Source organism: Enhydra lutris, unplaced genomic scaffold, assembly GCF_002288905.1.
Source record: "Enhydra lutris kenyoni isolate GAN:26980312 unplaced genomic scaffold, ASM228890v2 scaffoldscaffold68, whole genome shotgun sequence".
NCBI classification, from domain to species: domain Eukaryota; kingdom Metazoa; phylum Chordata; class Mammalia; order Carnivora; family Mustelidae; genus Enhydra; species Enhydra lutris.
Genome location: NW_019154152.1, coordinates 7,612,621 through 7,635,643, shown reverse-complemented (window position 1 = coordinate 7,635,643; position 23,023 = coordinate 7,612,621). Strand labels below are relative to the sequence as shown.

Here is a 23,023-nt window from a genome sequence, read left to right as displayed (position 1 = left end):
TCAATCCCAGGACCTTGAGATCATGACCTGAGCTGAAGGCAGCGGCTTAACCCACTGAGCCACCCAGGCGCCCATATTTTCATATTTCTTTATTCTTTTTCTTTTCTTTTTCTTTTTTTGTAAGTAGGCTCCATGCCTAGCGTGGGGCTTGAACTCATGATCCTGAGTTCAAGACCTGAGATGAGATCAATAATCAGACGCTTAACTGACTGAGCCACCCAGGCACCGAATAATGGTGTTTCTTATAATCAGTGGTATCTTGGTGGTGTCAGTGATTTGGTGAGACCTCATGCTGGTGTTATTCCTCTCCTTGGAAACAGTGGAGTTGTCCCTATCACCAAAGGCAGCCTCTAAGATTACCTTCTAGCCCCATATCCATCGGAAAGCTCCTTTCTTTTAATCCTTAAAAACAAAGGGCAGATTACACATTCTTCTTGGTACCTCTTCTACTAGAGCAAAACCACTAAGGCCCCCCAAACAGAAAACTTTCATCCCAATAGGGCATTCTGCTCTTCATGAACATGTCATCTCTGTGCCTTTGTATGTGCTATTTCATCTGCTTGGTGTGGCTTTGCTCTTTGGAGCATTAGATGCTTGACACATTCCCTCTGGCGTTTCCTCCCAGAGGAGGCCTTTCCTAGCCTCCTCAGGCCTCCTCTCCTTTCACTATGTCAGGCTCAGGGCTCCCAAGCACTTGCAGAGCATTTATCACACTGGTCTGTGATTGTGTGTTCGTCTGTCTCTGCAAGCATATTGTGAACTTCTGAGGGTGGGAACAGTTTCTATCTCACTCACTAACTCTGGTCTCCTGGTGCCCAGCACAGCCTTTAGTAGCTGCAGTTAGCTGTGGATCACACCAGTGAATAGCAGCTGACTGGACACTGGGCACGGGTCCAGTAAGTGCTCACTGAGTGAGGGAATGAATTCAAGGTCTGGCTTCCCCTTTACTCCTTCCCCACTCTGGATCCACAGCAATTCACCAGCACCCCTTCTCTTTTATATACCCCTCACACCTAACCCTCTCCTGTCTTCAGAATCCAAGTTGGAGAGCATCAGGAAGGACGTTCTTACCCATGTGCAGAATGAGTGCTGGACCCGCAGTCAGCAACTCATAACAGAGCTCATGGATTTCACGGAGGTCTTCCAAACCATCAACTCAGACATTCATACCATTGCACAATGCTCCCAGAAGGTAGGCTCTTCCCATCTTTCCTTCCTAGCTTATCCAGGGGCCCATCTTGCTAACATGCTCAGCACACTCTTCTTCAGCTCTCTGGTGAGCTCCAGTAGGGCTTGATGCCTTTAAACTATGCTCACGTATGTGATCTGCCCTTACTAATTCTCACCCTGTTCTCATGGCCCTCAGTCAGGGAGAGGCTGTGGCATGATGAGAACCATGGTCCTGCTTTCAAAGAGAGTTCTGCTCTCTGTGACAGTCAGATCTAGGGATCTCTTGCCCCGTCAACAGGGTCGTGATTTGGTGAGGAGCTGTGCTGTCTTCACAGAGACCTGGGTCAGATGGGATCTGATCCCAATGTGCCCCTGATCCCAGTTGGGTAAAAGGTGGCTGCTGGGGTCTGGAGCCTCTAGCAGGTGGGATTGCCTCATAGGGATGAGCCCAAGCTGGTACGCAGGGGTGTGGGGGTGCTGGTCTCATGCTGTGGACCCTGTAGTTGAACGAGGCCAGTGAGCAGTACAACATGTTGGAGGAGCGAGTGGAATACATCCGGTCACTCCATGAACTCATCCGGAACCACTTTAGCATCTTTAGCGCTGAGAACGAGGCACTGGACATCTCGGTGAGAAGGCAATTCCAGAGGTCACTCATGCCTCCCAGTCCCCCGCCCCCACACCTGCTTCACTTGACTGTGCTCTGCTTGTCCCACAGCTCCTGGATGTGTGGGAGGCATTTCAATTTGAGAAAAGCCAGGCCTCAGAGTTCTTGCTCAGCAAGCGACACGCCATTGTGCCCAAGCTGAAGCAGCTGATAGCCGCAGCCCTGGTGGAGCTGGAAGGCCTGATTGACAAGGCCCTATCTGGCCCCTTCATGGACCCCACGCAAGAGCAGAGGAGCACTGAGCGCCAGCTCATCTCTCTGGAGCGTCAGTTCCAGAACACAGCCAGCCACCTCAGTGAGCTGCACCACGCCTATGCCACCTTCACTGGTACTGAGGATCCCTGACCCTCCCCCCATCCTGTGATAGACCCTCCAGCTGAGATAAGGGTCCTGTGTCCTGATTGTCCCTAAGCAAGTCTTGGGAATCACATAGCTTCCTTTTAATCTCTTTTATAAATGAAAACTGTAGGATAAAATCTTCTTACACTGGCAATGTCAAGGGTCATGCTTAGGGTGGGGAGACAGGGTCCTCACAGTCTGGTAGGGAAGGCAAATAGATGAATGTTCCATTAGAATGTGATGGGGTTAGAGGGCTGAAAGCCCGTGCAGGAGAAATGTAAAGGTGCCCACCTTGTAGTCCTTAGCCTACTCAACCCAGTTCCAGGCTGCAGGCCTAGATAAGATAGGTCTTGATAAGCCATAGGCACAGCTTCCAGCCTATGTGGTGTAGAGGGGCAGCTGCTGCGGGTCTCCCTGACCCATAGGAGGAGACCAGGGCAGAACTATTGATCTCAGCCCTCTGTACAATGGTGCAGCTAGGCTGGTTCCCTCCTTCTTTATAAAGAACTTTGTGGGCTCAAGTTTCTTTTCTCAGGTGCAGTCTGTTCTATCAGTTACTTTTATCCCTTGGAAGGTCACATTGCTTCTGAATTGCCTCTTGGCCAACTACCAACCACCAACTATTACCAGCTGTGCCTGTGGGCATCCTCAGTCCCAGGGCTGTTGGGCCAGATATAAGGTGGAGGACACCCTGGACCGTCCTCAAGCAAGGAACGTTTTCTTTGGCCAAGTATGGAGAGACCCTTGTCCCATACCATAACTGACATAGACCACAGAGCTTGAACTTTCCTCTAGGGATTGGGGATGTTTGTGGAAAAGCAGAGTGGGGACTCAGGCCTTGTGATGCTTGGCCCAGGAAACCCCACAGCACTGCTTTTAGCTCCTTCCATCCCCAGCTCTCTCTAATTAATACTACTCTTTTTTTTTTAAAGATTTTATTTATTTATTTGACAGACAGAGATCACAAGTAGGCAGAGAGGCAGTCAGAGAGAGAGGAAGGGAAGCAGGCTCCCTGCTGAGCAGAGAGCCCAATGCGGGACTCGATCCCAGGACCCTGAGATCATGACCTGAGCCGAAGGCAGCGGCTTAACCCACTGAGCCACCCAGGCGCCCTAATTAATACTACTCTTTATTTTTTATTATGTACCTTTTATTTTACTCAATACGTTTGACATTTGCTTGGTTTTATAACCACATTAACAACTATTTTGACATCTAAGGTTTACCGGTTTTGTTTACCCACTACCATTTTTTTAAGTCAACAATGAACGTTACAGTAGTTTCAGGTGTATAACATTGTGATTTGACAATTGATTCTATACATTATGGTGTGTGGACCACAATTGTAGCTACCATCTGTCCTCATACAATTCTATTACAGTACCACTAACTATATCCCTTTGCAGTCTCTTTCATCCCCATGACTCTTCATTCCATAATGAGAGCTGTATCTCCCCCTCTCCTTCACCCATTGTGCCCAACCTCCCACCCTCTCCCCTCTGGCAACTCTGTTTGTTCTCTGTATTTAGGAATCTGTTTCTGCTTTTTGTTTGTTTATACATTGTGGGGTTTTTTTGTTTGTTTGTTTGTTTCATATATAAGTGAAATTGTATGGTATTTGTCTTTCTCTGTCTGACTTATTTCACTTAGCATTATACCCTCTATGTCTATCCGTGTTGTCACACTACTACCATTTTTAGAAATGCCACATCTTTTCATTATTTTCATTCCTTCCTTAAATGGCTGTAATATTTTTTGAGTATTTATTTTTTCTAAGAAGGGAGTTAGAGGTGTTAAAATTTCTAAGCTCTTTTTGTTTCTTTTTTTTTTAAAAAAAGATTTTATTTATTTATTTGACAGAGATCTCAAATAGGCAGAGAGGTAGGCAGAGAGAGGAGGAAGCAGGCTCCCCGCTGAGCAGAGAGCCCGATGTGGGACTCGATTCCAGGACCCTGGGATCCTAACCTGAGCAGAAGGCAGAGTCCTTAACCCACTGAGCCACCCAGGTGCCCCAATTTCTAAGCTCTTTATGCCTAGAATGATTTCATAATGTCCATACATCACAGCTTGGCTAAATACTGAATTCTGGGGGCGCCTGGGTGGCTCAGTGGGTTAAGCCGCTGCCTTCGGCTCAGGTCATGATCTCAGGGTCCTGGGATCGAGTCCCGCATCGGGCTCTCTGCTCAGCCAAGAGCCTGCTTCTCTCTCTCTCTCTCTCTCTCTCTCTCTCTCTGTCTGCATCTCTGCCTACTTGTGATCTCTGTGAAATAAATAAATAAAATATTTAAAAATAAATAAATAAATACTGAATTCTGAAGTCACGAAATTTTTTTCTCCAAACTTAGGCTATTGCATCATTGCCTTCTGATAGTTGGCATTGTGGGCAAATTTGATACCAATTTAACTTTTTTTCTGGATAGGTAATCTGTTTATCGGTTATTTGGTAATGGCTCTTAATATTTTTGCTTGGTCTCCTTTCAGAATTCATACTTACATATTGGATTTTCTGAATCTCTTCTCCATTTCTTTTATCTTCATCATCAGTCATTCCTTTACTCTGAATTCTGGAGAAATATCATGAGCTTGTCTTATCAATTTCCACTCTCTGTAAATTCCACTGCATTTTAAAATATGCACACATATTGTGTGTGTATGTGTGCTTACGTGCATGTGTATATGTATGTAAGTGTATGTGTAGATATTGGTTGCTAAGATCATTCCCTACCAGGGCTCCTCAGAGAGTGGATGATTTTAGGGCTATCTCAGGGTAGGTACAAGATGAGCCTAGAATATTTTTTAAATCCAGAAAGTAAGAGAGTAATAAATTCCTTTAATAAGTAAGGGAGGAACATGTCAGGAAAAATAGGAATTGATTATCCACAGTAATAATAAATAGATAAATAAGTCAATGAGGGAGCAATGAGGACTTGCACTTATAGTAGAATGCCAGGAGTCAACTGGAGAAAATCTGGAGGGAAAAATAATCATTTTGCAAACATTCTGATAAATATTGGATCAGGTAAGGATCATCAGGGGATGTCAAATTTGGGAGCAAATTTGATGAGGAGTAGAACGTTTACATTGTCTTAGAGATTCTCCTCCAGAGACTACTTATTAGTTGCAAGGTGGGGGGGGAAACCTTAGCAATTATTTAGTGGAGAAACTGGGCAATATTTTGACCAGGTGTTCAAAGATTAACATCACCAGTGAAGGACAGATAGACACCATATACCTCCAGGCATGGTACACAGAGGACACAATACCTATTCAGTAGTCCAGCTGAAAATAAATAACTTCAGTCATGAAAACCATACAAAGACAACGTGAACTTTTTGTGAACAAAAAGGGGAAAAGGGGGTCAATGTACTTCAAAGATGTCTGTTAGAAAAGATTAAGCCTGTGAGGAATGTTAAGAGAAGTTAAAGAGACATGACAAGTAGATGAGGTACTTGATCCTGGGCTGGATGCTGTCCTTGAGGGGGGAAAAGGGCTATCTAGAACATTTTAGGTCAACTGACAAAATGGGAACACAGACTGTAGACTAAGGAATTCTGTCAATGTAAGATATGAAGTTGATCTCTGTACTACAGTTATGTAAGAGAATATCCCTGTTCTTCGGAAATACACATTTGAGTTTGGGGATAATAGGGCCATGAAATATGTAACTTACCCTTAAATAGTTCAGAAAAGAATTATGTATTTTTGTATACATATGACCATACACACACAGAGCATGTAAACACAAATGATAAAGAAAACGGGTCAAATGTTAACAAAAGGTGAATCTTTAGAAATGGTATATAGATACTCTTGTTACAGCTTTTGCCTGCAACTTTAAAAGATGAAATCACAGGGCGTCTGGGTAGCTCAGTCCGTTAAGTGTCCAACTCTTGATTTTGGCTTGGGTTGTGATCTCAGGGTTGTTGAGATTGACCCCCTCATTGGCCTCTGCCCTCAGAGTAGAGTCTACTTAAGATTCTCTCCTTCTCCCCGCCGCCCCAGTCTCCGCTCGCGTGCATGCTCTCTTAAAAAAAAAAAAAAAAGTGAAATCACTTCCAGATATATTTTTTTAAAGATTTTATTTATTTATTTGACAGCGATCACAAGTAGGCAGAGAGGCAGGCAGAGAGAGAAGAGGAAGCAGGCTCCCCGCGGAGCAGAAAGCCCAATGCGGGGCTCGATTCCAGGACCCTGGGATCATGACCCGAGCCGAAGGCAGAGGCTTCAACCCACTGAGCCACCCGGGCGCCCCAGATGAAGTTTTAAAATGCAGTGGAATTCACTGAGTAGATACCACGGCACATGTCTGTCAGAGGATATTTGCTGTTAATACTCAAGTTTGTCCTTCTCTTCTCACATGTCTGGAAATATAGTGCCTGTTCTTTCTTATAGAGGAAGTTCCTCATTTGTCCAATATTTGATGTTGAGACAATTGCTACCAAAGATTATATGAGTCTGTAGCCAGATCTTTTGAGTCAGACAGAGAATGATTGGAAGAGTTTAAATTTACTACCTTTTTTTTTGGTCGGATGAGAGCTTTGATAGCCTGATAGTGATTCTAAGCCTTTCAATATTCTGATCTTCTCCGTGACGGATGATGCTTACACTTAAAAGATGCATGATTCCCAGCATCTGAGCTTTATTTTATCACTTTTTCTCTCACTCAAGAAAGTAAACTGGAATTCTAATGAATGAGAATGACAATTTTACTGCAATATTCTTAAACCTGGTCTGATGTCTTTTAATTGCAATCCCAGTACCATAATGATAATTATTATTATTTTTAAAGATTTATTTGAGAGACAGCATGTGCATACACATGCATAGCGGGGAGGGGCTGGGGGAGAGAAACCCCAAGCAGACTCCCCACTGAGCATGGAGCTGATGTGGGGCTCTGTCTCACTACCCATGAGATCATGACCTTAGCCGAAACCATGATATTATGAGATAAGAAGGGAGGGAAGGATGACCAGAAGTACACAAAATAGGAAGCATCATCATTTACCCTCCATGGTCCTCTCTGTGGGCTAGATCTTTACCATATGCATCTCACTGGATTTGTCCATCTAACAGCTGCTTGTTGTGTGCCTATACTGTGCACAGGGCTTGCAGTATACCAGTGGACAAAGAACAAACCCCCTGCCCTCACAGGCCCATCACTATAGCTGGGAGAAAAAGATAACAAATGATAAACATAAAATATAACCAAATCAAAATATATATATATAACCAAATCACGGAGTATTTTAGAAACTGAGAAGTTGCACAGAAAAAAGAAGAGAGCAAGTAAGAGGTGTCAGGAATGGCAGAGAGGGTAGGTAGCAGTTCATAACAGCTTGGGCTACCCAGGCCACATGTGGATGAACTTGAATTGGTGAGGGAGTGAGGTATATGGTCCTCTGAGGGGACAGTGTTCCAGAAGAATGAATTGCCCATCAGAAGCCCTCAGCAGAAAGGAGCGTGCCTGGTGCATCCCAGCAACAGGAAGCACTGTCCCTTGGATGGTCCCCACCTGCATTGTACTGAACAACTTTGGCTACCCCAGCCCTGGCACTTTTAGACGCTCGTTTCTGCCATTACAGGCTCCTAACTAACCATTGCTCACCATGGCCCCTGCCCCCAGCCTAGGCCTCAGCCTGCCCTATCCCACAGGGGACGAGAGTCCTGTGCCCTTGCCAGTCTGCGGGACCCGTCCGATTGTGCAGCAACAGCGCATCTGGCACCTGTACCGAGTCATCTCCGAGAACATCAGCGAATGGAAGTGCATGGCTTTTGCCAAGGTGCCAACACTCTCAGAGCTCCTGCCTGAGTGGAGAGGCTGCAGGGGGAAGGTGAGGGAAGGGTCTCCAGCTGACAGTGAACCTTCCTCCCTCTAGTTCAGCATGACTATAGCCCAGGAGAAGACAGAAGGCTGGCTGATGGAGGCAGCCCACATGAGTACAAGCCTGGGGCTGCACAGCCCAGTCTTGCAGTGCTGCATACTCATGGTGGAGGAGTTCCGTAGCTACCTGCCATTACTGACCAAGCTGGGCAGCCTCCAGCTCCAGAACTTCCAAGCCCTTCTACGAGGTGTGTTTTGGGTAGAGTCAGGGCTGGGGGAGGTGGGTGGGGTTGTGGTGGGGAGAAAAGGACTTGGGGATTAGAACAAGTAACAACTTTGTTCCTTGCTGCTCCTGTGGGCAACACCTTTCCTCCCTGGGTTGCTCCCTGCCTTGCTCCCACAGGGACCAATATTTCTAGCCTCCTGCACCATCATGTGGGTCCTCTCTGCTGCCTTGGGCTAGACTCAGGCTCGAATCTTAGCTCTGTGCTCTGTGTTGTGCCCTGGACCCTACATTCTGAGTTCTTGGCTCTATGTTGTACTTTCAGATCTTCTGTTGGGGAGCTGGCCTGGGCTGGGCTCAGGGTTGCAGATCTGAGACTCTGGGATATGGGCCAGACTCTGCTGTATACCGGGTGTTGCTCTGACTTGTCTCCTCTACCTCCAGCCTTAGGGCTAGACAGTCTCTGCAACATGGAACTCCTAACACTGGGCCAGCTGCTCACTTGTCCACTGCTGGATTTTGCAGATCGAATCAATCAGGTAGGGCCCTCCAGAGAAAGGGAGTTGGTCCAAACCCAGGACCTATTTGCTAAGCTGTAATAGATCCAGTTAAGTTCCAGCAACCCCTTGCAACAGGGGGCCGTAGATTTTGGCTTGTGGTTGGGAAGGTGGGAAGCTGAGTTTGCTATCCTGCCTTGAGGGTTTGGGGATCTGATGGGTGTTTTCAGACTCTGACTGAGAGATGCCCCACTCCCAAAGTTGTGGGCACACAGGATAGTAGATGTCCCCCAACACCTGCCCTTTTCCAACATGAACTGATTAAGGTACTGTCCTCTGCTGAAACCTTGGAAAAGAGTGGGTTTCAAGGCAGCAGCTTTAGGTCAAACTATGCTACAGATGGCCTATCTGAAGCCAAATGGTCCTACTCTCCATTTCTGACACTTCCACTCCCCTGAGCTCTGGCCCTTGAGTCCCAGCTTCAAGGCTATCCCCTGAGGCATCACCCAGTGCTGGTTCCTGAGACCCAGCTGTTCCAGATCTGGCAGTGTGAAAATGAACGAATCCACGCTCAAGATACCCTACGGCGGCTACAGCGGGTCTGGGAGGCACGCCAGCTGCGACTCATCAACTTCATCCTGCATGTGCCCTATGAGCCCCCAGCCGTGGAGCGCTCCAAGAAGCAAGTGATCCGCAGCCCCCAGTGGGAAGTGGTGGGCAAGGACAGTGGCACCTTCATCCTTTCAGGTGAGACCAGGGTTTGCTGCTGGGTGATAGCCCACTGCCAGGGGCCATTTTTGTCCATCAGGTCCACCAAGCCCTGTGGGATCTAGATTCTCCAGCCAGGGCCTCTTCCTTACTGGACAGGATACACCAGTCTATCCTGAGACAGTGTCTTTCATGTCACTCCTATTAAGTCTTAATCTTGGGAGCTCCCTCCTCCTGCCCATGCTGCTTCTTTAGCAAAGGTCCTTCCCTTTCTGGGTGTACTAAGAAATCCCTCACAGTGATGATATCTCTCCATTTTCCAGTGCTCTTTCCTTTAGATGGCATCCTGCTGTCTGAGCTTTTGCCCCACTCATTTACTCTTATCTGCTTTCTCTGAGCCAAACATAGGAGACGTGGAGGTTCACAGACAGAAGTGCTGTCCCTTAGGAGCTCCCAGTCCAGTGAGAGAGGACAATAGAATAGAGATGACTGCATGGTGAAGAATCTGAGGGCAGTCGAATCTCAGAAAGAGGACCAATTTTAAAGGACTGAAGAGAGTCAGAGGAATCTTCTCTTCCCATAGACAAAGGCTTCATGCTGACTCCTAAAGGATTAGAAGTTTGCCAAACTTACAGGAAGAAAAGGGCATCCTAGGCAGAGGGAACGACATACATACAGGCACCAAGATGGCATAGTTAGGGAATTGCCAGTAGAAGAGAAATTCTCTTATCCAACCCACTTGAAACTCAACTCGCAAATTCAGTCAGTTAAATAGGAAGATCATAAAAAAATGATGTATATATGGCTTAAGATTCTTACTTTAGCTTAAAACATATAAATATACATTTATTTATTAACCTTTTGGCTGAAGGACAAGAGCTTTACTTTGATTTGCAGTTAACTGATAGAAGTTCCTCACTGCCTTTCCCACATTAATGCACTGTCCACCATTTCTGCTCCCAACTTCTGTAAAGTTGAGCAGTGATGTGAAGACACTTATGAAGTTGCTGGAGTACAGAATTTTTCTAGATTTTTATTACAATTTCCAATTTTTAAAAATTGGCCTGTACATAATTTAATATGCTTTATCAACTCACCTTTACTGAAGGCTTTCCATAGTTTCCATAGAACCAGGAACTCTTTCCCCACCCATATGGTTAACATAATATCAGATCAAACTCTGTAATTAGGATTATAACTCACATGAACAGGCTTGCAAACACACTCTGACTCTAGGTGAGCATAATTCTCAACTAGTGGAAGAAAACATGTTTGGGTCTTCTAGAGAATAGCTTGAGAACTGTTGAGTGTCGGTATTATTTGGGTAATAGTCATCTCTGCCCTTGCCCCATCAACTGCCAGCTCAGCTCAGCTGGAACCCACTCTTCCTTAGATTATGGCAGCCTGCAGGATTCTATCCAGGAAAGTCTTCAGGTGTTGTTCAAGATCCTGGCCATCCAAAAGTCGGGAGACTTAAACAAAGCAGCTTTGGAGTGGGTGACCATCATGCATAGCCTGAGTGAGTGCAGGCCTCTAGCTGGATGAATGGGTGGGACCTGAGGTGGGTTAGCCTGGAGGGATGGGGTTAAGAGGTGGGGGTTGGGTGGGGGCAAGATCAGAAGGACAAAGTGAGGATCCCCTTCAGAGCCACTTCTTGGGCTGAGGTGACCAGGTGAAACCTTATTCATGGTGAAAGTTTGCTGTCTTCCAAACAAGGTCCCTGGGTCCTGCTGAGTATTTTGGGATGGGGCACCCTGAGAGGTGAGGACCAGCTGGACCCCCTAGCAGAAGCTAAAACCCCAGTCTCCCTCCAGTGTTCCTCTCACTGCTCACACAGGTGCCCTGCTGGAGGTGTGGGTGACTTTCCAGCAGCAGTGGATTTTTCTGAATAAAGTTCTGCATGAGATGAAGATCGAGTTTCCTAGTCCTGACCTGGTAGGGAAGAAGGGTGAGGCAGGTGGACAAGGGCTAGTGTGTTGTCATGGGGCTCAGGCAGGAAGGGAGAGCTTCCCTCACTTTTATCTCCTCTCACCGCAGAACTCCCGGTTCAAGGCCACAGACGATCAGTATCGGACCCTGATGCAGATCTCTGTAGATGACCCCTGCGTTCTGTCACTTATCGTGCCCAGTGTCAAGCGGAGCCCTCATTTCCAAGGCCAGCAGCTGCAACAGCTGCTGCAGGCAGGCTCCGTGGAGCTGGAGGGCATCATTATGGCCCTGAAGAGTGTGCTCTATCGGGTGTGTGCTCATTTCCCCCGCCTCTTCTTCCTCAGCGATAGCGAGCTGGTGGCCCTGCTGGCTGCCCCCCTGGAGTCCTGCGAGGCCCAGCTATGGGTACGGCGCTGCTTTCCTCATGTGCACGCTGTGAGCTTCACGTCCATCCCACTTGACGAAAAGGTGGATGACCGGGAGGCAAGCCCAAATGCATCGACCTGGGTGGAGGCGCTGGCAGTGCTAGGGGCAGGTGGCGAGGAGGTAAAGCTGCCGAGGTCCATTCCTCTCCATTCAGATCTCCCCAAGTGGCTGGCCTCTCTGGAGAAGTGCCTGCGTCTGGCGCTGGTGCACAAGTTGCAGGGTTGTGTGGCTTCCCGCCTCACTCTGGGCCCATCGCTAGATGAGGCCTCTAGGCAGCTGCCCCAGGAGAGCCAGCCGGCCCCACAGCTGTTTGCCCACCACTGGCTGCACGTGGTCCAGGCCTTCCCGTGGCAGTGTGTGCTGGTGGCAGAGGAAGTGGTATGGCGGGCAGAGATGGAGGAGGCTCTGCTGGAGGGGAAGACCCTTGCCATGGTCCGCGTGCATGTGTGCAAGCTCGAGGCACTGGTGAATTTTATACGGGCTCAGAGGGCCTCCCAGGGTGAGCAGCCCCTGGGCTCTGTCCGCCAGGCTAGCCTGCTCAGTGCCCTGCTGGCCATGGCAGTGACTCACCGGGATATAGCTCAGATGCTGCAGGAGCACCAGGTCAGTGATCTGACAGATTTCCACTGGGCTCGCCAACTCAAATATCACCTAGGTTCACCTCATGTCATCCCCCAGAGTCCCCTGCAGAGTCTCAAGACTATCGCATCTGCTGTGACTTCTCCGTCGCCAGCTGCATGCTGGATAGACGTTCTCGGCCGGTCCTTCCTGTACAATTATGAGTACCTGGGTCCCAGACTGGGGTCTCTGCCCAGCCTGCTGCCTGAGCGGCCAGCCCTGGTACTGTTGCTGGCCTTGGAGGAGGTGGCCTGTGGGACTCTACTGGGCCCTGATGGAGTAGGCAAGGCAACCACGGTGAAGAGCCTAGCACGGGCCCTGGGGCGCCAGCTGGTGACAATGCCTTGCCTGCCTCAGATAGAGGCCCAGAGTCTAAGCAACTACCTGAACGGTGCCTTGCAGGGTGGTGCCTGGCTGCTGTTGGAAGGGGCCCAGCGCCTGCCCCTTGGCTTGCTGTCTGCCCTGGGCCAGCGCCTGGCTGAACTGCACCACCTCTATGCCCCACTGTACCAGGCGGCCTCCCGAAGCCCCAGCACTGTTGACCCCACACAACCCCAGCTCCTCGGCAGTGGCTTCTTTGAGAAACACCACGTGTACATACGCCTTGGCTACGGCTCTCTCCTGACACTGCGTTCCCTGAGCCCTGCTGTGCCTGCCAACCTGCACTTGCTTCTGCGGCCTGTGGCCTTGACACTGCCTGACCTTCAGCGAGTGGCAGAGCTGACCCTGCTAGGTGCAGGGATGCGGGATGCCTCCCGCATGGCTTCCCGCTTATCTAAATTCTTCTCCCTAGAGCTTGAGCTGGCATCAGCGCCCCTGCCCTGCCGTTTGCCCCTGCTCCAGCACATACTGGAAGACATGATACAGAATTTAAATGTGACCAAGGAGGAGCCCAAGTCCCAGCAGCCCCACAGCCTGGTTGTGACCGAAGAGGCTGCCCTACTGCGTGCTCTGCTACGCTCGCCACTGTTCAGCACCCTCAGTGGTCTCCACCTGCACAACCTCCAAGAGCTGCTCTGTGGGCTTTTCCCTAATGCCAGGCAGGTGCTGGCAGAGCCTGAGGCACACACGCTGAGGAAACCATTGCTGGTGGAGGAATTGCCGCAGATAGGCATTCATCCCAGCCCTGATATTTTGGGATCCCTAGAGCAGCTGAGCCAGGCCCTGGGCCGGGCTTTGGGTATTATACTCCTGGGCCCCGCAGGCAGTGGCAAGACCACTTGTTGGCACAGCTTATTTAAGATCCAAAATCAGCTGGCGGCCAGGGAGGATGCCTCAACCCAAGGCTGCCAGCCAGTGGAGGTCACGCACCTATATCCCAATGTCCTCAGCCCCCAGGAGTTCCTGGGATGGCTAGATGGCCCCTGCTGGCACCAGGGTGTCTTCCCGAGGCTGCTGCGTGCAGCCAGTCCATGTAAGACTGTGGGCCTGAGGGGGCCACCACAGGAATCAGTGGGGATCCAGCACTGGATAATATGTGATGGGGTAGCCAATGCCTCTTGGCTGGACCCCATCACTTGCCTCCTGAAAGATGCCCCCCAGCTCAGCCTCCCCAGTGGTCAGCAGATAGCACGACCCCCAGGTACTTTTCTCCTGATGGAGGTGGGAGATGCAACAGGCATGTCTCCCACAGTGGTGAGTCAATGTGCCCTAGTCTGGTGTGGTGGGGAGCAGACGTGGCAGGGGATGCTTAGCGTCCTGATGGCAGCCCTGCCGCACGAGTACCACCTGCATCTCCACACGGTCGCTGAGCTCAACCACCTGGCCGAAGTGCTGGTGCCAGCAACGTTCCAATTCCTCACGTGCCAGGGCACCAGCTCTCTGCTGCATGTTCATGGGCAGCGGGCTATTTGCCCAGGTGTGGCCGAAGTCACCAGTCTGGCCCGTATCTTGCGTTGTCTGCTTGACCCCCACCTGAGGACAGATGAGGAGGAGAAGGCACACATCTCAGGTGAAGGGAAGGGAAGGGGAAGGGATGGCTTGGAGATAAGGGGCCTTGAGGAGAGCTGGCATATAGCTGGTGCCTGGCACATGAGTTCTTTGGTGGGCTTGGGTCAGGGGACCGAAAGTGGACAGTGACAGAGCCAGTCTCTACTCTCTCCCCCCCAACCATTTTCCTGCCCGGGCTCCTCTTCTGGCCATGGTGACCTTTGCAGAAGACCTCAGCTTTAGCGATCCTGTGGCCCAAAGCTTCAAGTCCTCAAAAAGCAGCTCTCTGAACCCGTCCCAGGTTGACGATGATGATGTACCTAATCAGCACAAGAAACATTTGCTGGCTGTCAGCAGCTTTCTTTTTGCATTGATCTGGGGCTTTGGAGCCCACCTGCCCTCCAGGTATCTGCAGGGGCGGGGTTGGGAGTGGGGATGCAGAGGGCTGAGATGGACTGGTGCATGGAAGTTAAAAACTCAGGTGACATCACTGTCGGTGGGGGCGGAGGGGGGAGTGGAATGTGTGAGTGCATCACAAATGGAACTGTTGTCACTATCGGACCCTTTTGCCCATACATCCATCTGAACAGGCTCTGGCCCCTCTTTGATACCTTCTTGAGGGGTTCTATTAGCTGCCTCTCCAACTATCCTGAGCCACCGCCTTCAGCCTTGGTGTTTGATCTACATGTGTGTCCTGATAATGGGACATTGGTCCCCTTCACTGGCCATTACCTGGGTAGCCGCATCAGGGGGACTCTGGGAGCCTTCAACCCTTCTCCACAGGTGTGAAGACAGTGGGGCAGCAGTTGGGGTTGGGGTTCAAGGAGATATCCTGGGGGAGTCCATGTTCTACGCCCAGCTAAGGTCTACCTGCTCCTGTTCTTTGATACGTTCTCATAATCACAAGAATACGTGAAGTGTTCTGCAAGTGCAGCTCTAAGATGAGACCCCTAGACTTTGCTTTCAGCTAAATTACTATCCTAAACTGGCGCTGCCCCAGTAATCCCTGCTCCTGTGCCACAGACCGAACGGCTCTTGTATGTGGTGGACCTGCTTCTGTCGGAGGGACACCCAGTGCTGCTGGCTGGAGAGGCGGCGACTGGGAAGTCCACCTTTGTGGAGGTGCTCGTGGAGCCGCATCATCCCTATGTGTGCAGCCCCATCCACCCTGCCTTCACTCCCATCCACCTACGCCTGCTGCTGAGTCGAGGGGTCCAGGGCCAAGCACAGGCTGCCCCGTGGCCTGGGCACCACCTGGATTCTAAAGGCTCCCTCCTCTTCCTGCTGGAGGATCTGCACCTGGCCGCTTCTGGTAAGGAGCTGGGTAGAGGGAAGGAAGGAGTCCTTGTGTTCTCTTGAGGCTGTAAAGTCCCTAACAATATTTACTGACTCCCAGTTAGACACCTACAGACCAAATCTCAGCAATCCATTCTTAGTATCTTCTCATTGTATGTATGCTTCCTGAACAATCATAACCCTCCCGTGACCTTATCCACCATCTCTGTGTTTGGCTGCTAAATACTTATCCCCAGGCCAGGATGTTCTTCTAAGCACTAGACCTGTTTATCCAACTACTTACTGTGTATCTCTACGTTGTCCCATTGGCACTTCAGATTCAACTCATCATCTTACCCCTAAAACCTGCTTCTGTCCTCTATTAACTAGTACAACCATCCATCCAGTAACTCAAGCCAAGAATCTCATTGACATCTCCCCCTTTCTTACCAAAATCCATTCACAGTGTCTCTCAATTTGGCATTCTATATATCTCTCAAATCTTTCCACTTATTTCCATTCCATCTTCCCTGGTTCAGAGAGTCATTACCTGAAACGCTGGTGAATGCTTTTGCAAGGCTCCTTGCAATGAGGCTTTCTTCTCTAGCCTCTAACACGCTGTACTCCAACTAGAGTCAGCTATGTACAGGCATTCAATAAATCAAGCTTCCGCTAGCTTCTGGGATTGCGGTCCTTTCCGCCTTCCCTGTATTTATCTGGCTAAATCCTTATTCTTTACAGATCATCTCAGTCAGTGTGTTCTCTAGGAAACCCGAGCCTCCAGGCTAGGTTAGACACTCATCTTGTGTTCCATAAAAAATCTGTGACAACCATAGCTTTATGATTATATGTTTACTTGTTTATACTTATTCTGAGCTTCATGAGAAGAGAGATTCAGATTTGTCTTACTCATTTTGATAGACTCAATAGGAAGTAAGTGCTCAGTAAGAGTTGGTACAAGCAAAGATTAGAAAGGAAAGGGGAAATTGTGATAAAAGTTAGCAATATTGAAGTTTAAAGTTTCTAAAGTGGTGTGCCCCTAGATGATGACAGGTTTGAATGTGGCCATGGGAATGGGCAGAATTGGAGTCAGGGAAGTCAGTGGTCTAAAGCATTAGCTGGATTGCCCAGTTAGACCTGAATATGGGATGTAGAAAACTTGAATCAGGTGGTGTATAATTTATTGAGGACTATGTGCTGCATGTTTTATGTATGTCATCTTTAGTGTCTATAAAAGCCTATTAAGATGGAGATTTTGAGGGGAACCTGGGTGGCTCAAATGGTTAAATGTTGGCCTTCAGGGCAGGTCCTGATCTCTAGGTCCTGGGATCCAGCCCCCATGGAGCTCCCCGATCAAGTGAGGAGTCTGCTTCTCCCTCTCCATCTGCCTCTCCCCCTTCTTGTGCTCTCTCTGTCTCTGTCTCTCTCTCAAATGAATAAATACATTCTTATAAAAAGAAGAGATATGTTATGGGCATTTTAAAGATGATGAAACTGAAAGATTTTATAATTTGCCTAAGACACTCAAGCCAGTTAAGTGTCAGAACCAAGATTAAAATTTAAGTCTGTGTAACACTAAAACTTGTAATTTTCTGCAACTATATTATTTGGGCCTTTAGGTGAATTTGCACAAATAATCAAATTGTCAGTGGAAAATAGAAAGAGTAAATTCAGATCTGTGAATAGCAACTGAGAAGAGATTTCAACAGGAAGGTTGAAAACATTGCGAACAATGCTGTGGAGTGAAGTATATTACAGTTGGCAGTGTAAAAGATATCCCAGGGTGACAGCCACCAAAACATCTAGTATAATATAAAAAATTAATAAGGGGGAGGAGTCAAGATGGCGGAGAAGTAGCAGGCTGAGACTACTTTAGGTAGCGGGAGATCAGCTAGATAGCTTATCTAAAGATTGCAAACACCTACAAATCCAACGGGAGATCGAAGAGAAGAAGAACAGCAACTCTAGAAACAGAAAATCAACCACTTTCTGAAAGGTAGGACTGGCGGAGAAGTGAATCCAAAGCGACAGGAAGATAGACCGCGGGGGGAGGGGCCGGCTCCCGGCAAGCGGCGGAGCAACGGAGCACAAAATCGGGACTTTTAAAAGTCTGTTCCGCTGAGGGACATTGCTCCAAAGGCTTAACCGGGGTGAAGCCCACACGGGGTCAGCGTGGCCTCAGGTCCCGCAGGGTCACAGAAGGATCGGGGGTGTCTGAGTGTCGCGGAGCTTACAGGTATTAGAACAGGGAAGCCGGCTACAGAGACAGAGCCGAGGAGTAAGCTCTAAGCTCGGGGTTACCTTGAACCGGTCGCAGGCTCGGTCAGCTCGGAGCGCGGCCGGAGGCAGGGTGACGGGAGTAAATCGGTGATGTTCTCTGAGGGCGCACTGAGGAGTGGGGCCCCCGGGCTCTCGGCTCCTCCGGGCCAGAGACCGAGAGGCCGCCATCTTCATTCCCGCCCTCCGGAACTCTACGGAAAGCGCTCAGGGAACAAAAGCTCCCGAAAGCAAACCCGAGCAGATTACTCAGCCCGGCCCCTGGTAAGGGCGGTGCAACTCCACCCGGGGCAAAGACACTTGAGAATCACTACAACAGGCCCCTCCCCCAGAAGATCAACAAGAAGCCCAGCCAGGACCAAGTTCACCTACCAAGGAGTGCAGTTTCAATACCAAGGAGAGCAGCGGAATTCCAAAGGAGGAGAAAGCAAAGCACGGAACTCATGGCTTTCTCCCCATGATTCTTTAGCCTTGCAGTTAATTTAATTTTTTTTCTTTTTCAATTTGTTTTTCTTCTTCTGCTAAATTTTTTTAACTTTTACCCTTTCCTTTTTTAACGTTTTTTAACTAGTTTATCTAATATATATATTCTTTTTTTCCTTTTTATATTTTTTCTTTATTGGTTTTCTTTTTTTAATTGTTTCTTTTTTTTTTTTTCTTCTTCTTTCTGAACCTCTTTTTATCCCCTTTCTCCCCCCTCACGATTTGGGATCTCTTCTGATTTGGCTAAAGCATATTTTCCTGGGGTTGTTGCCACCCTTTTAGTATTTCACTTGCTCCTTCATATACTCTTATCTGGACAAAATGACAAGGTGGAAAAATTCACCACAAAAAAAAGAACAAGAGGCAGTACCAAAGGCTAGGGACCTAATCAATACAGACATTGGTAATGTGTCAGATCTAGAGTTCAGAATGACGATTCTCAAGGTTCTAGCCGGGCTCGAAAAAGGCATGGAAGATATTAGAGAAACCCTCTCCGGAGAGATAAAAGCCCTTTCTGGAGAAATAAAAGAACTAAAATCTAACCAAGTTGAAATCAAAAAAGCTATTAATGAGGTGCAATCAAAAATGGAGGCTCTCATTGCTAGGATAAATGAGGCAGAAGAAAGAATTAGTGATATAGAAGACCAAATGACAGAGAATAAAGAAGCTGAGCAAAAGAGGGACAAACAGCTACTGGACCATGAGGGGAGAATTCGAGAGATAAGTGACACCATAAGACGAAACAACATTAGAATAATTGGGATTCCAGAAGAAGAGGAAACAGAGAGGGGAGCAGAAGGTATATTGGAGAGAATTATTGGAGAGAATTTCCCCAATATGGCAAAGGGAACAAGCATCAAAATCCAGGAGATTCAGAGAACCCCCCTCAAAATCAATAAGAATAGGTCCACACCCCGTCACCTAATAGTAAAATTTACAAGTCTTAGTGACAAAGAGAAGATCCTGAAAGCAGCCCGGGAAAATAAGTCTGTAACATACAATGGTAAAAATATTAGATTGGCAGCAGACTTATCCACAGAGACCTGGCAGGCCAGAAAGAGCTGGCATGATATATTCAGAGTACTAAACGAGAAAAACATGCAGCCAAGAATACTATATCCAGCTAGGCTATCATTGAAAATAGAAGGAGAGATTAAAAGCTTCCAGGACAAACAAAAACTGAAAGAATTTGCAAATACCAAACCAGCTCTACAGGAAATATTGAAAGGGGTCCTCTAAGCAAAGAGAGACCCTAAAAGTAGTAGAGCAGAAAGGAACAGAGACAATATACAATAACAGTCACAATTACAGGCAATACAATGGCACTAAATTCATATCTCTCAATACTTACCCTGAATGTGAATGGGCTAAATGCCCCAATCAAAAGACACAGGGTATCAGAATGGATAAAAAAACAAAACCCATCTATATGTTGCCTACAAGAAACTCATCTTAAACCTGAAGACACCTCCAGATTTAAAGTGAGGGGGTGGAAAAGAATATACCATGCTAATGGACATCAGAAAAAAGCAGGAGTGGCAATCCTTATATCAGATCAATTAGATTTTAAGCCAAAGACTATAATAAGAGATGAGGAAGGACACTATATCATACTCAAAGGAACTGTCCAACAAGAAGATCTAACAATTTTAAATATCTATGCCCCTAACGTGGGAGCAGCCAACTATATAAACCAATTAATAACAAAATCAAAGAAACACATCGACAATAATACAATAATCGTAGGGGACTTTAACACTCCCCTCACTGAAATGGACAGATCATCCAAGCAAAAGATCAACAAGGAAATCAAGGCCTTAAATGACACACTGGACCAGATGGACATCACAGATATATTCAGAACATTTCATCCCAAAGCAACAGAATACACATTCTTCTCTAGTGCACATGGAACATTCTCCAGAATAGATCATATTCTTGGTCCTAAATCAGGTCTCAACCGTTATCAAAAGATTGGAATCATTCCCTGCATATTTTCAGACCACAATGCTCTGAAGCTAGAACTCAATCACAAGAGGAAATTTGGAAAGAACCCAAATACATGGAGACTAAACAGCATCCTTCTAAAGAATGAATGGGTCAACCAGGAAATTAAAGAAGAGTTGAAAAAATTCATGGAAACAAATGATAATGAAAACACAACGGTTCAAAATCTGTGGGACACAACAAAGGCAGTCCTGAGAGGAAAATATATAGCGGTACAAGCCTTTCTCAAGAAACAAGAAAGGTCTCAGGTACACAACCTAACCCTACACCTAAAGGAGCTGGAGAAAGAACAAGAAAGAAACCCTAAACCCAGCAGGAGAAGAGAAATCATAAAGATCAGAGCAGAAATCAATGAAATAGAAACCAAAAAAACAATAGAACAAATCAACGAAACTAGGAGCTGGTTCTTTGAAAGAATTAATAAGATCGATAAACCCCTGGCCAGACTTATCAAAAAGAAAAGAGAAAGGACCCAAATAAATAAAATCATGAATGAAAGAGGAGAGATCACAACGAACACCAAAGAAATACAGACAATTATAAGAACATACTATGAGCAACTCTACGCCAACAAATTTGACAATCTGGAAGAAATGGATGCATTCCTAGAGACATATAAACTACCACAACTGAACCAGGAAGAAATAGAAAGCCTGAACAGACCCATAACCAGTAAGGAGATTGAAACAGTCATCAAAAATCTCCAAACAAACAAAAGCCCAGGGCCAGATGGCTTCCCGGGGGAATTCTACCAAACATTTAAAGAAGAACTAATTCCTATTCTCCTGAAACTGTTCCAAAAAATAGAAATGGAAGGAAAACTTCCAAACTCATTTTATGAGGCCAGCATCACCTTGATCCCAAAACCAGACAAGGATCCCATCAAAAAAGAGAACTACAGACCAATATCCTTGATGAACACAGATGCAAAAATTCTCGCCAAAATACTAGCCAATAGGATTCAACAGTACATTAAAAGGATTATTCACCACGACCAAGTGGGATTTATTCCAGGGCTGCAAGGTTGGTTCAACATCCGCAAATCAATCAATGTGATACAACACATTAATAAAAGAAAGAACAAGAACCATATGATACTCTCCATAGATGCTGAAAAAGCATTTGACAAAGTACAGCATCCCTTCCTGATCAAAACTCTTCAAAGTGTAGGGATAGAGGGCACATACCTCAATATTATCAAAGCCATCTATGAAAAACCCACCGCAAATATCATTCTCAATGGAGAAAAACTGAAAGCTTTTCCGCTAAGGTCAGGAACACGGCAGGGATGTCCGTTATCACCACTGCTATTCAACATAGTACTAGAAGTCCTAGCCTCAGCAATCAGACAACAAAAGGAAATTAAAGGCATCCAAATTGGCAAAGAAGAAGTCAAACTATCACTCTTCGCAGATGATATGATACTATATGTGGAAAACCCAAAAGACTCCACTCCAAAACTGCTAGAACTTGTACAGGAATTCAGTAAAGTGTCAGGATATAAAATCAATGCACAGAAATCAGTTGCATTTCTCTACACCAACAACAAGACAGAAGAAAGAGAAATTAAGGAGTCAATCCCATTTACAATTGCACCCAAAACTATAAGATACCTAGGAATAAACCTAACCAAAGAGACTAAGAATCTATACACAGAAAACTATAAAGTACTCATGAAAGAAATTGAGGAAGACACAAAGAAATGGAAAAATGTTCCATGCTCCTGGATTGGAAGAATAAATATTGTGAAAATGTCTATGCTACCTAAAGCAATCTACACATTTAATGCAATTCCTATCAAAGTACCATCCATTTTTTTCAAAGAAATGGAACAAATAATCCTAAAATTTATATGGAACCAGAAAAGACCTCGAATAGCCAAAGCCATATTGAAAAAGAAAGCCAAAGTTGGTGGCATCACAATTCCGGACTTCAAGCTCTATTACAAAGCTGTCATCATCAAGACAGCATGGTACTGGCACAAAAACAGACACATAGATCAATGGAACAGAACAGAGAGCCCAGAAATAGACCCTCAACGCTATGGTCAACTAATCTTCGACAAAGCAGGAAAGAATGTCCAATGGAAAAAAGACAGCCTCTTCAATAAATGGTGTTGGGAAAATTGGACAGCCACATGCAGAAAAATGAAATTGGATCATTTCTTTACACCACACACGAAAATAGACTCAAAATGGATGAAGGATCTCAATGTGAGAAAGGAATCCATCCAAATCCTTGAGGAGAACACAGGCAGCAACCTCTTCGACCTCAGCCGCAGCAACATCTTCCTAGGAACATCGCCAAAGGCAAGGGAAGCAAGGGCAAAAATGAACTATTGGGATTTCATCAAGATCAAAAGCTTTTGCACAGCAAAGGAAACAGCTAACAAAACCAAAAGACAACTGACAGAATGGGAGAAGATATTTGCAAATGACATATCGGATAAAGGGCTAGTGTCCAAAATCTATAAAGAACTTAGCAAACTCAACACCCAAAGAACAAATAATCCAATCAAGAAATGGGCAGAGGACACGAACAGACATTTCTGCAAAGAAGACATCCAGATGGCCAACAGACACATGAAAAAGTGCTCCACATCACTCGGCATCAGGGAAATACAAATCAAAACCACAATGAGATACCACCTCACA

At 46.8% G+C, this 23,023-nt stretch overlaps 1 protein-coding gene across 1 annotated transcript in view; it reads left to right on the top strand.

Moving 5' to 3' along the window:
* LOC111159633 (dynein heavy chain domain 1) overlaps nt 1-23,023 on the top strand; it is an 88,951-nt gene that overhangs the window by 34,352 nt on the left and 31,576 nt on the right. Inside the window, exons 12-24 of the mRNA XM_022522181.1 lie at nt 1,035-1,192; nt 1,674-1,799; nt 1,889-2,165; nt 7,829-7,956; nt 8,053-8,245; nt 8,665-8,759; nt 9,257-9,464; nt 10,819-10,944; nt 11,263-11,360; nt 11,463-14,349; nt 14,555-14,732; nt 14,918-15,110; nt 15,351-15,639. Coding sequence (XP_022377889.1) covers nt 1,035-1,192; nt 1,674-1,799; nt 1,889-2,165; nt 7,829-7,956; nt 8,053-8,245; nt 8,665-8,759; nt 9,257-9,464; nt 10,819-10,944; nt 11,263-11,360; nt 11,463-14,349; nt 14,555-14,732; nt 14,918-15,110; nt 15,351-15,639 — 4,956 coding nt within the window. The remainder of the gene's footprint in view (nt 1-1,034; nt 1,193-1,673; nt 1,800-1,888; nt 2,166-7,828; nt 7,957-8,052; nt 8,246-8,664; nt 8,760-9,256; nt 9,465-10,818; nt 10,945-11,262; nt 11,361-11,462; nt 14,350-14,554; nt 14,733-14,917; nt 15,111-15,350; nt 15,640-23,023) is intronic.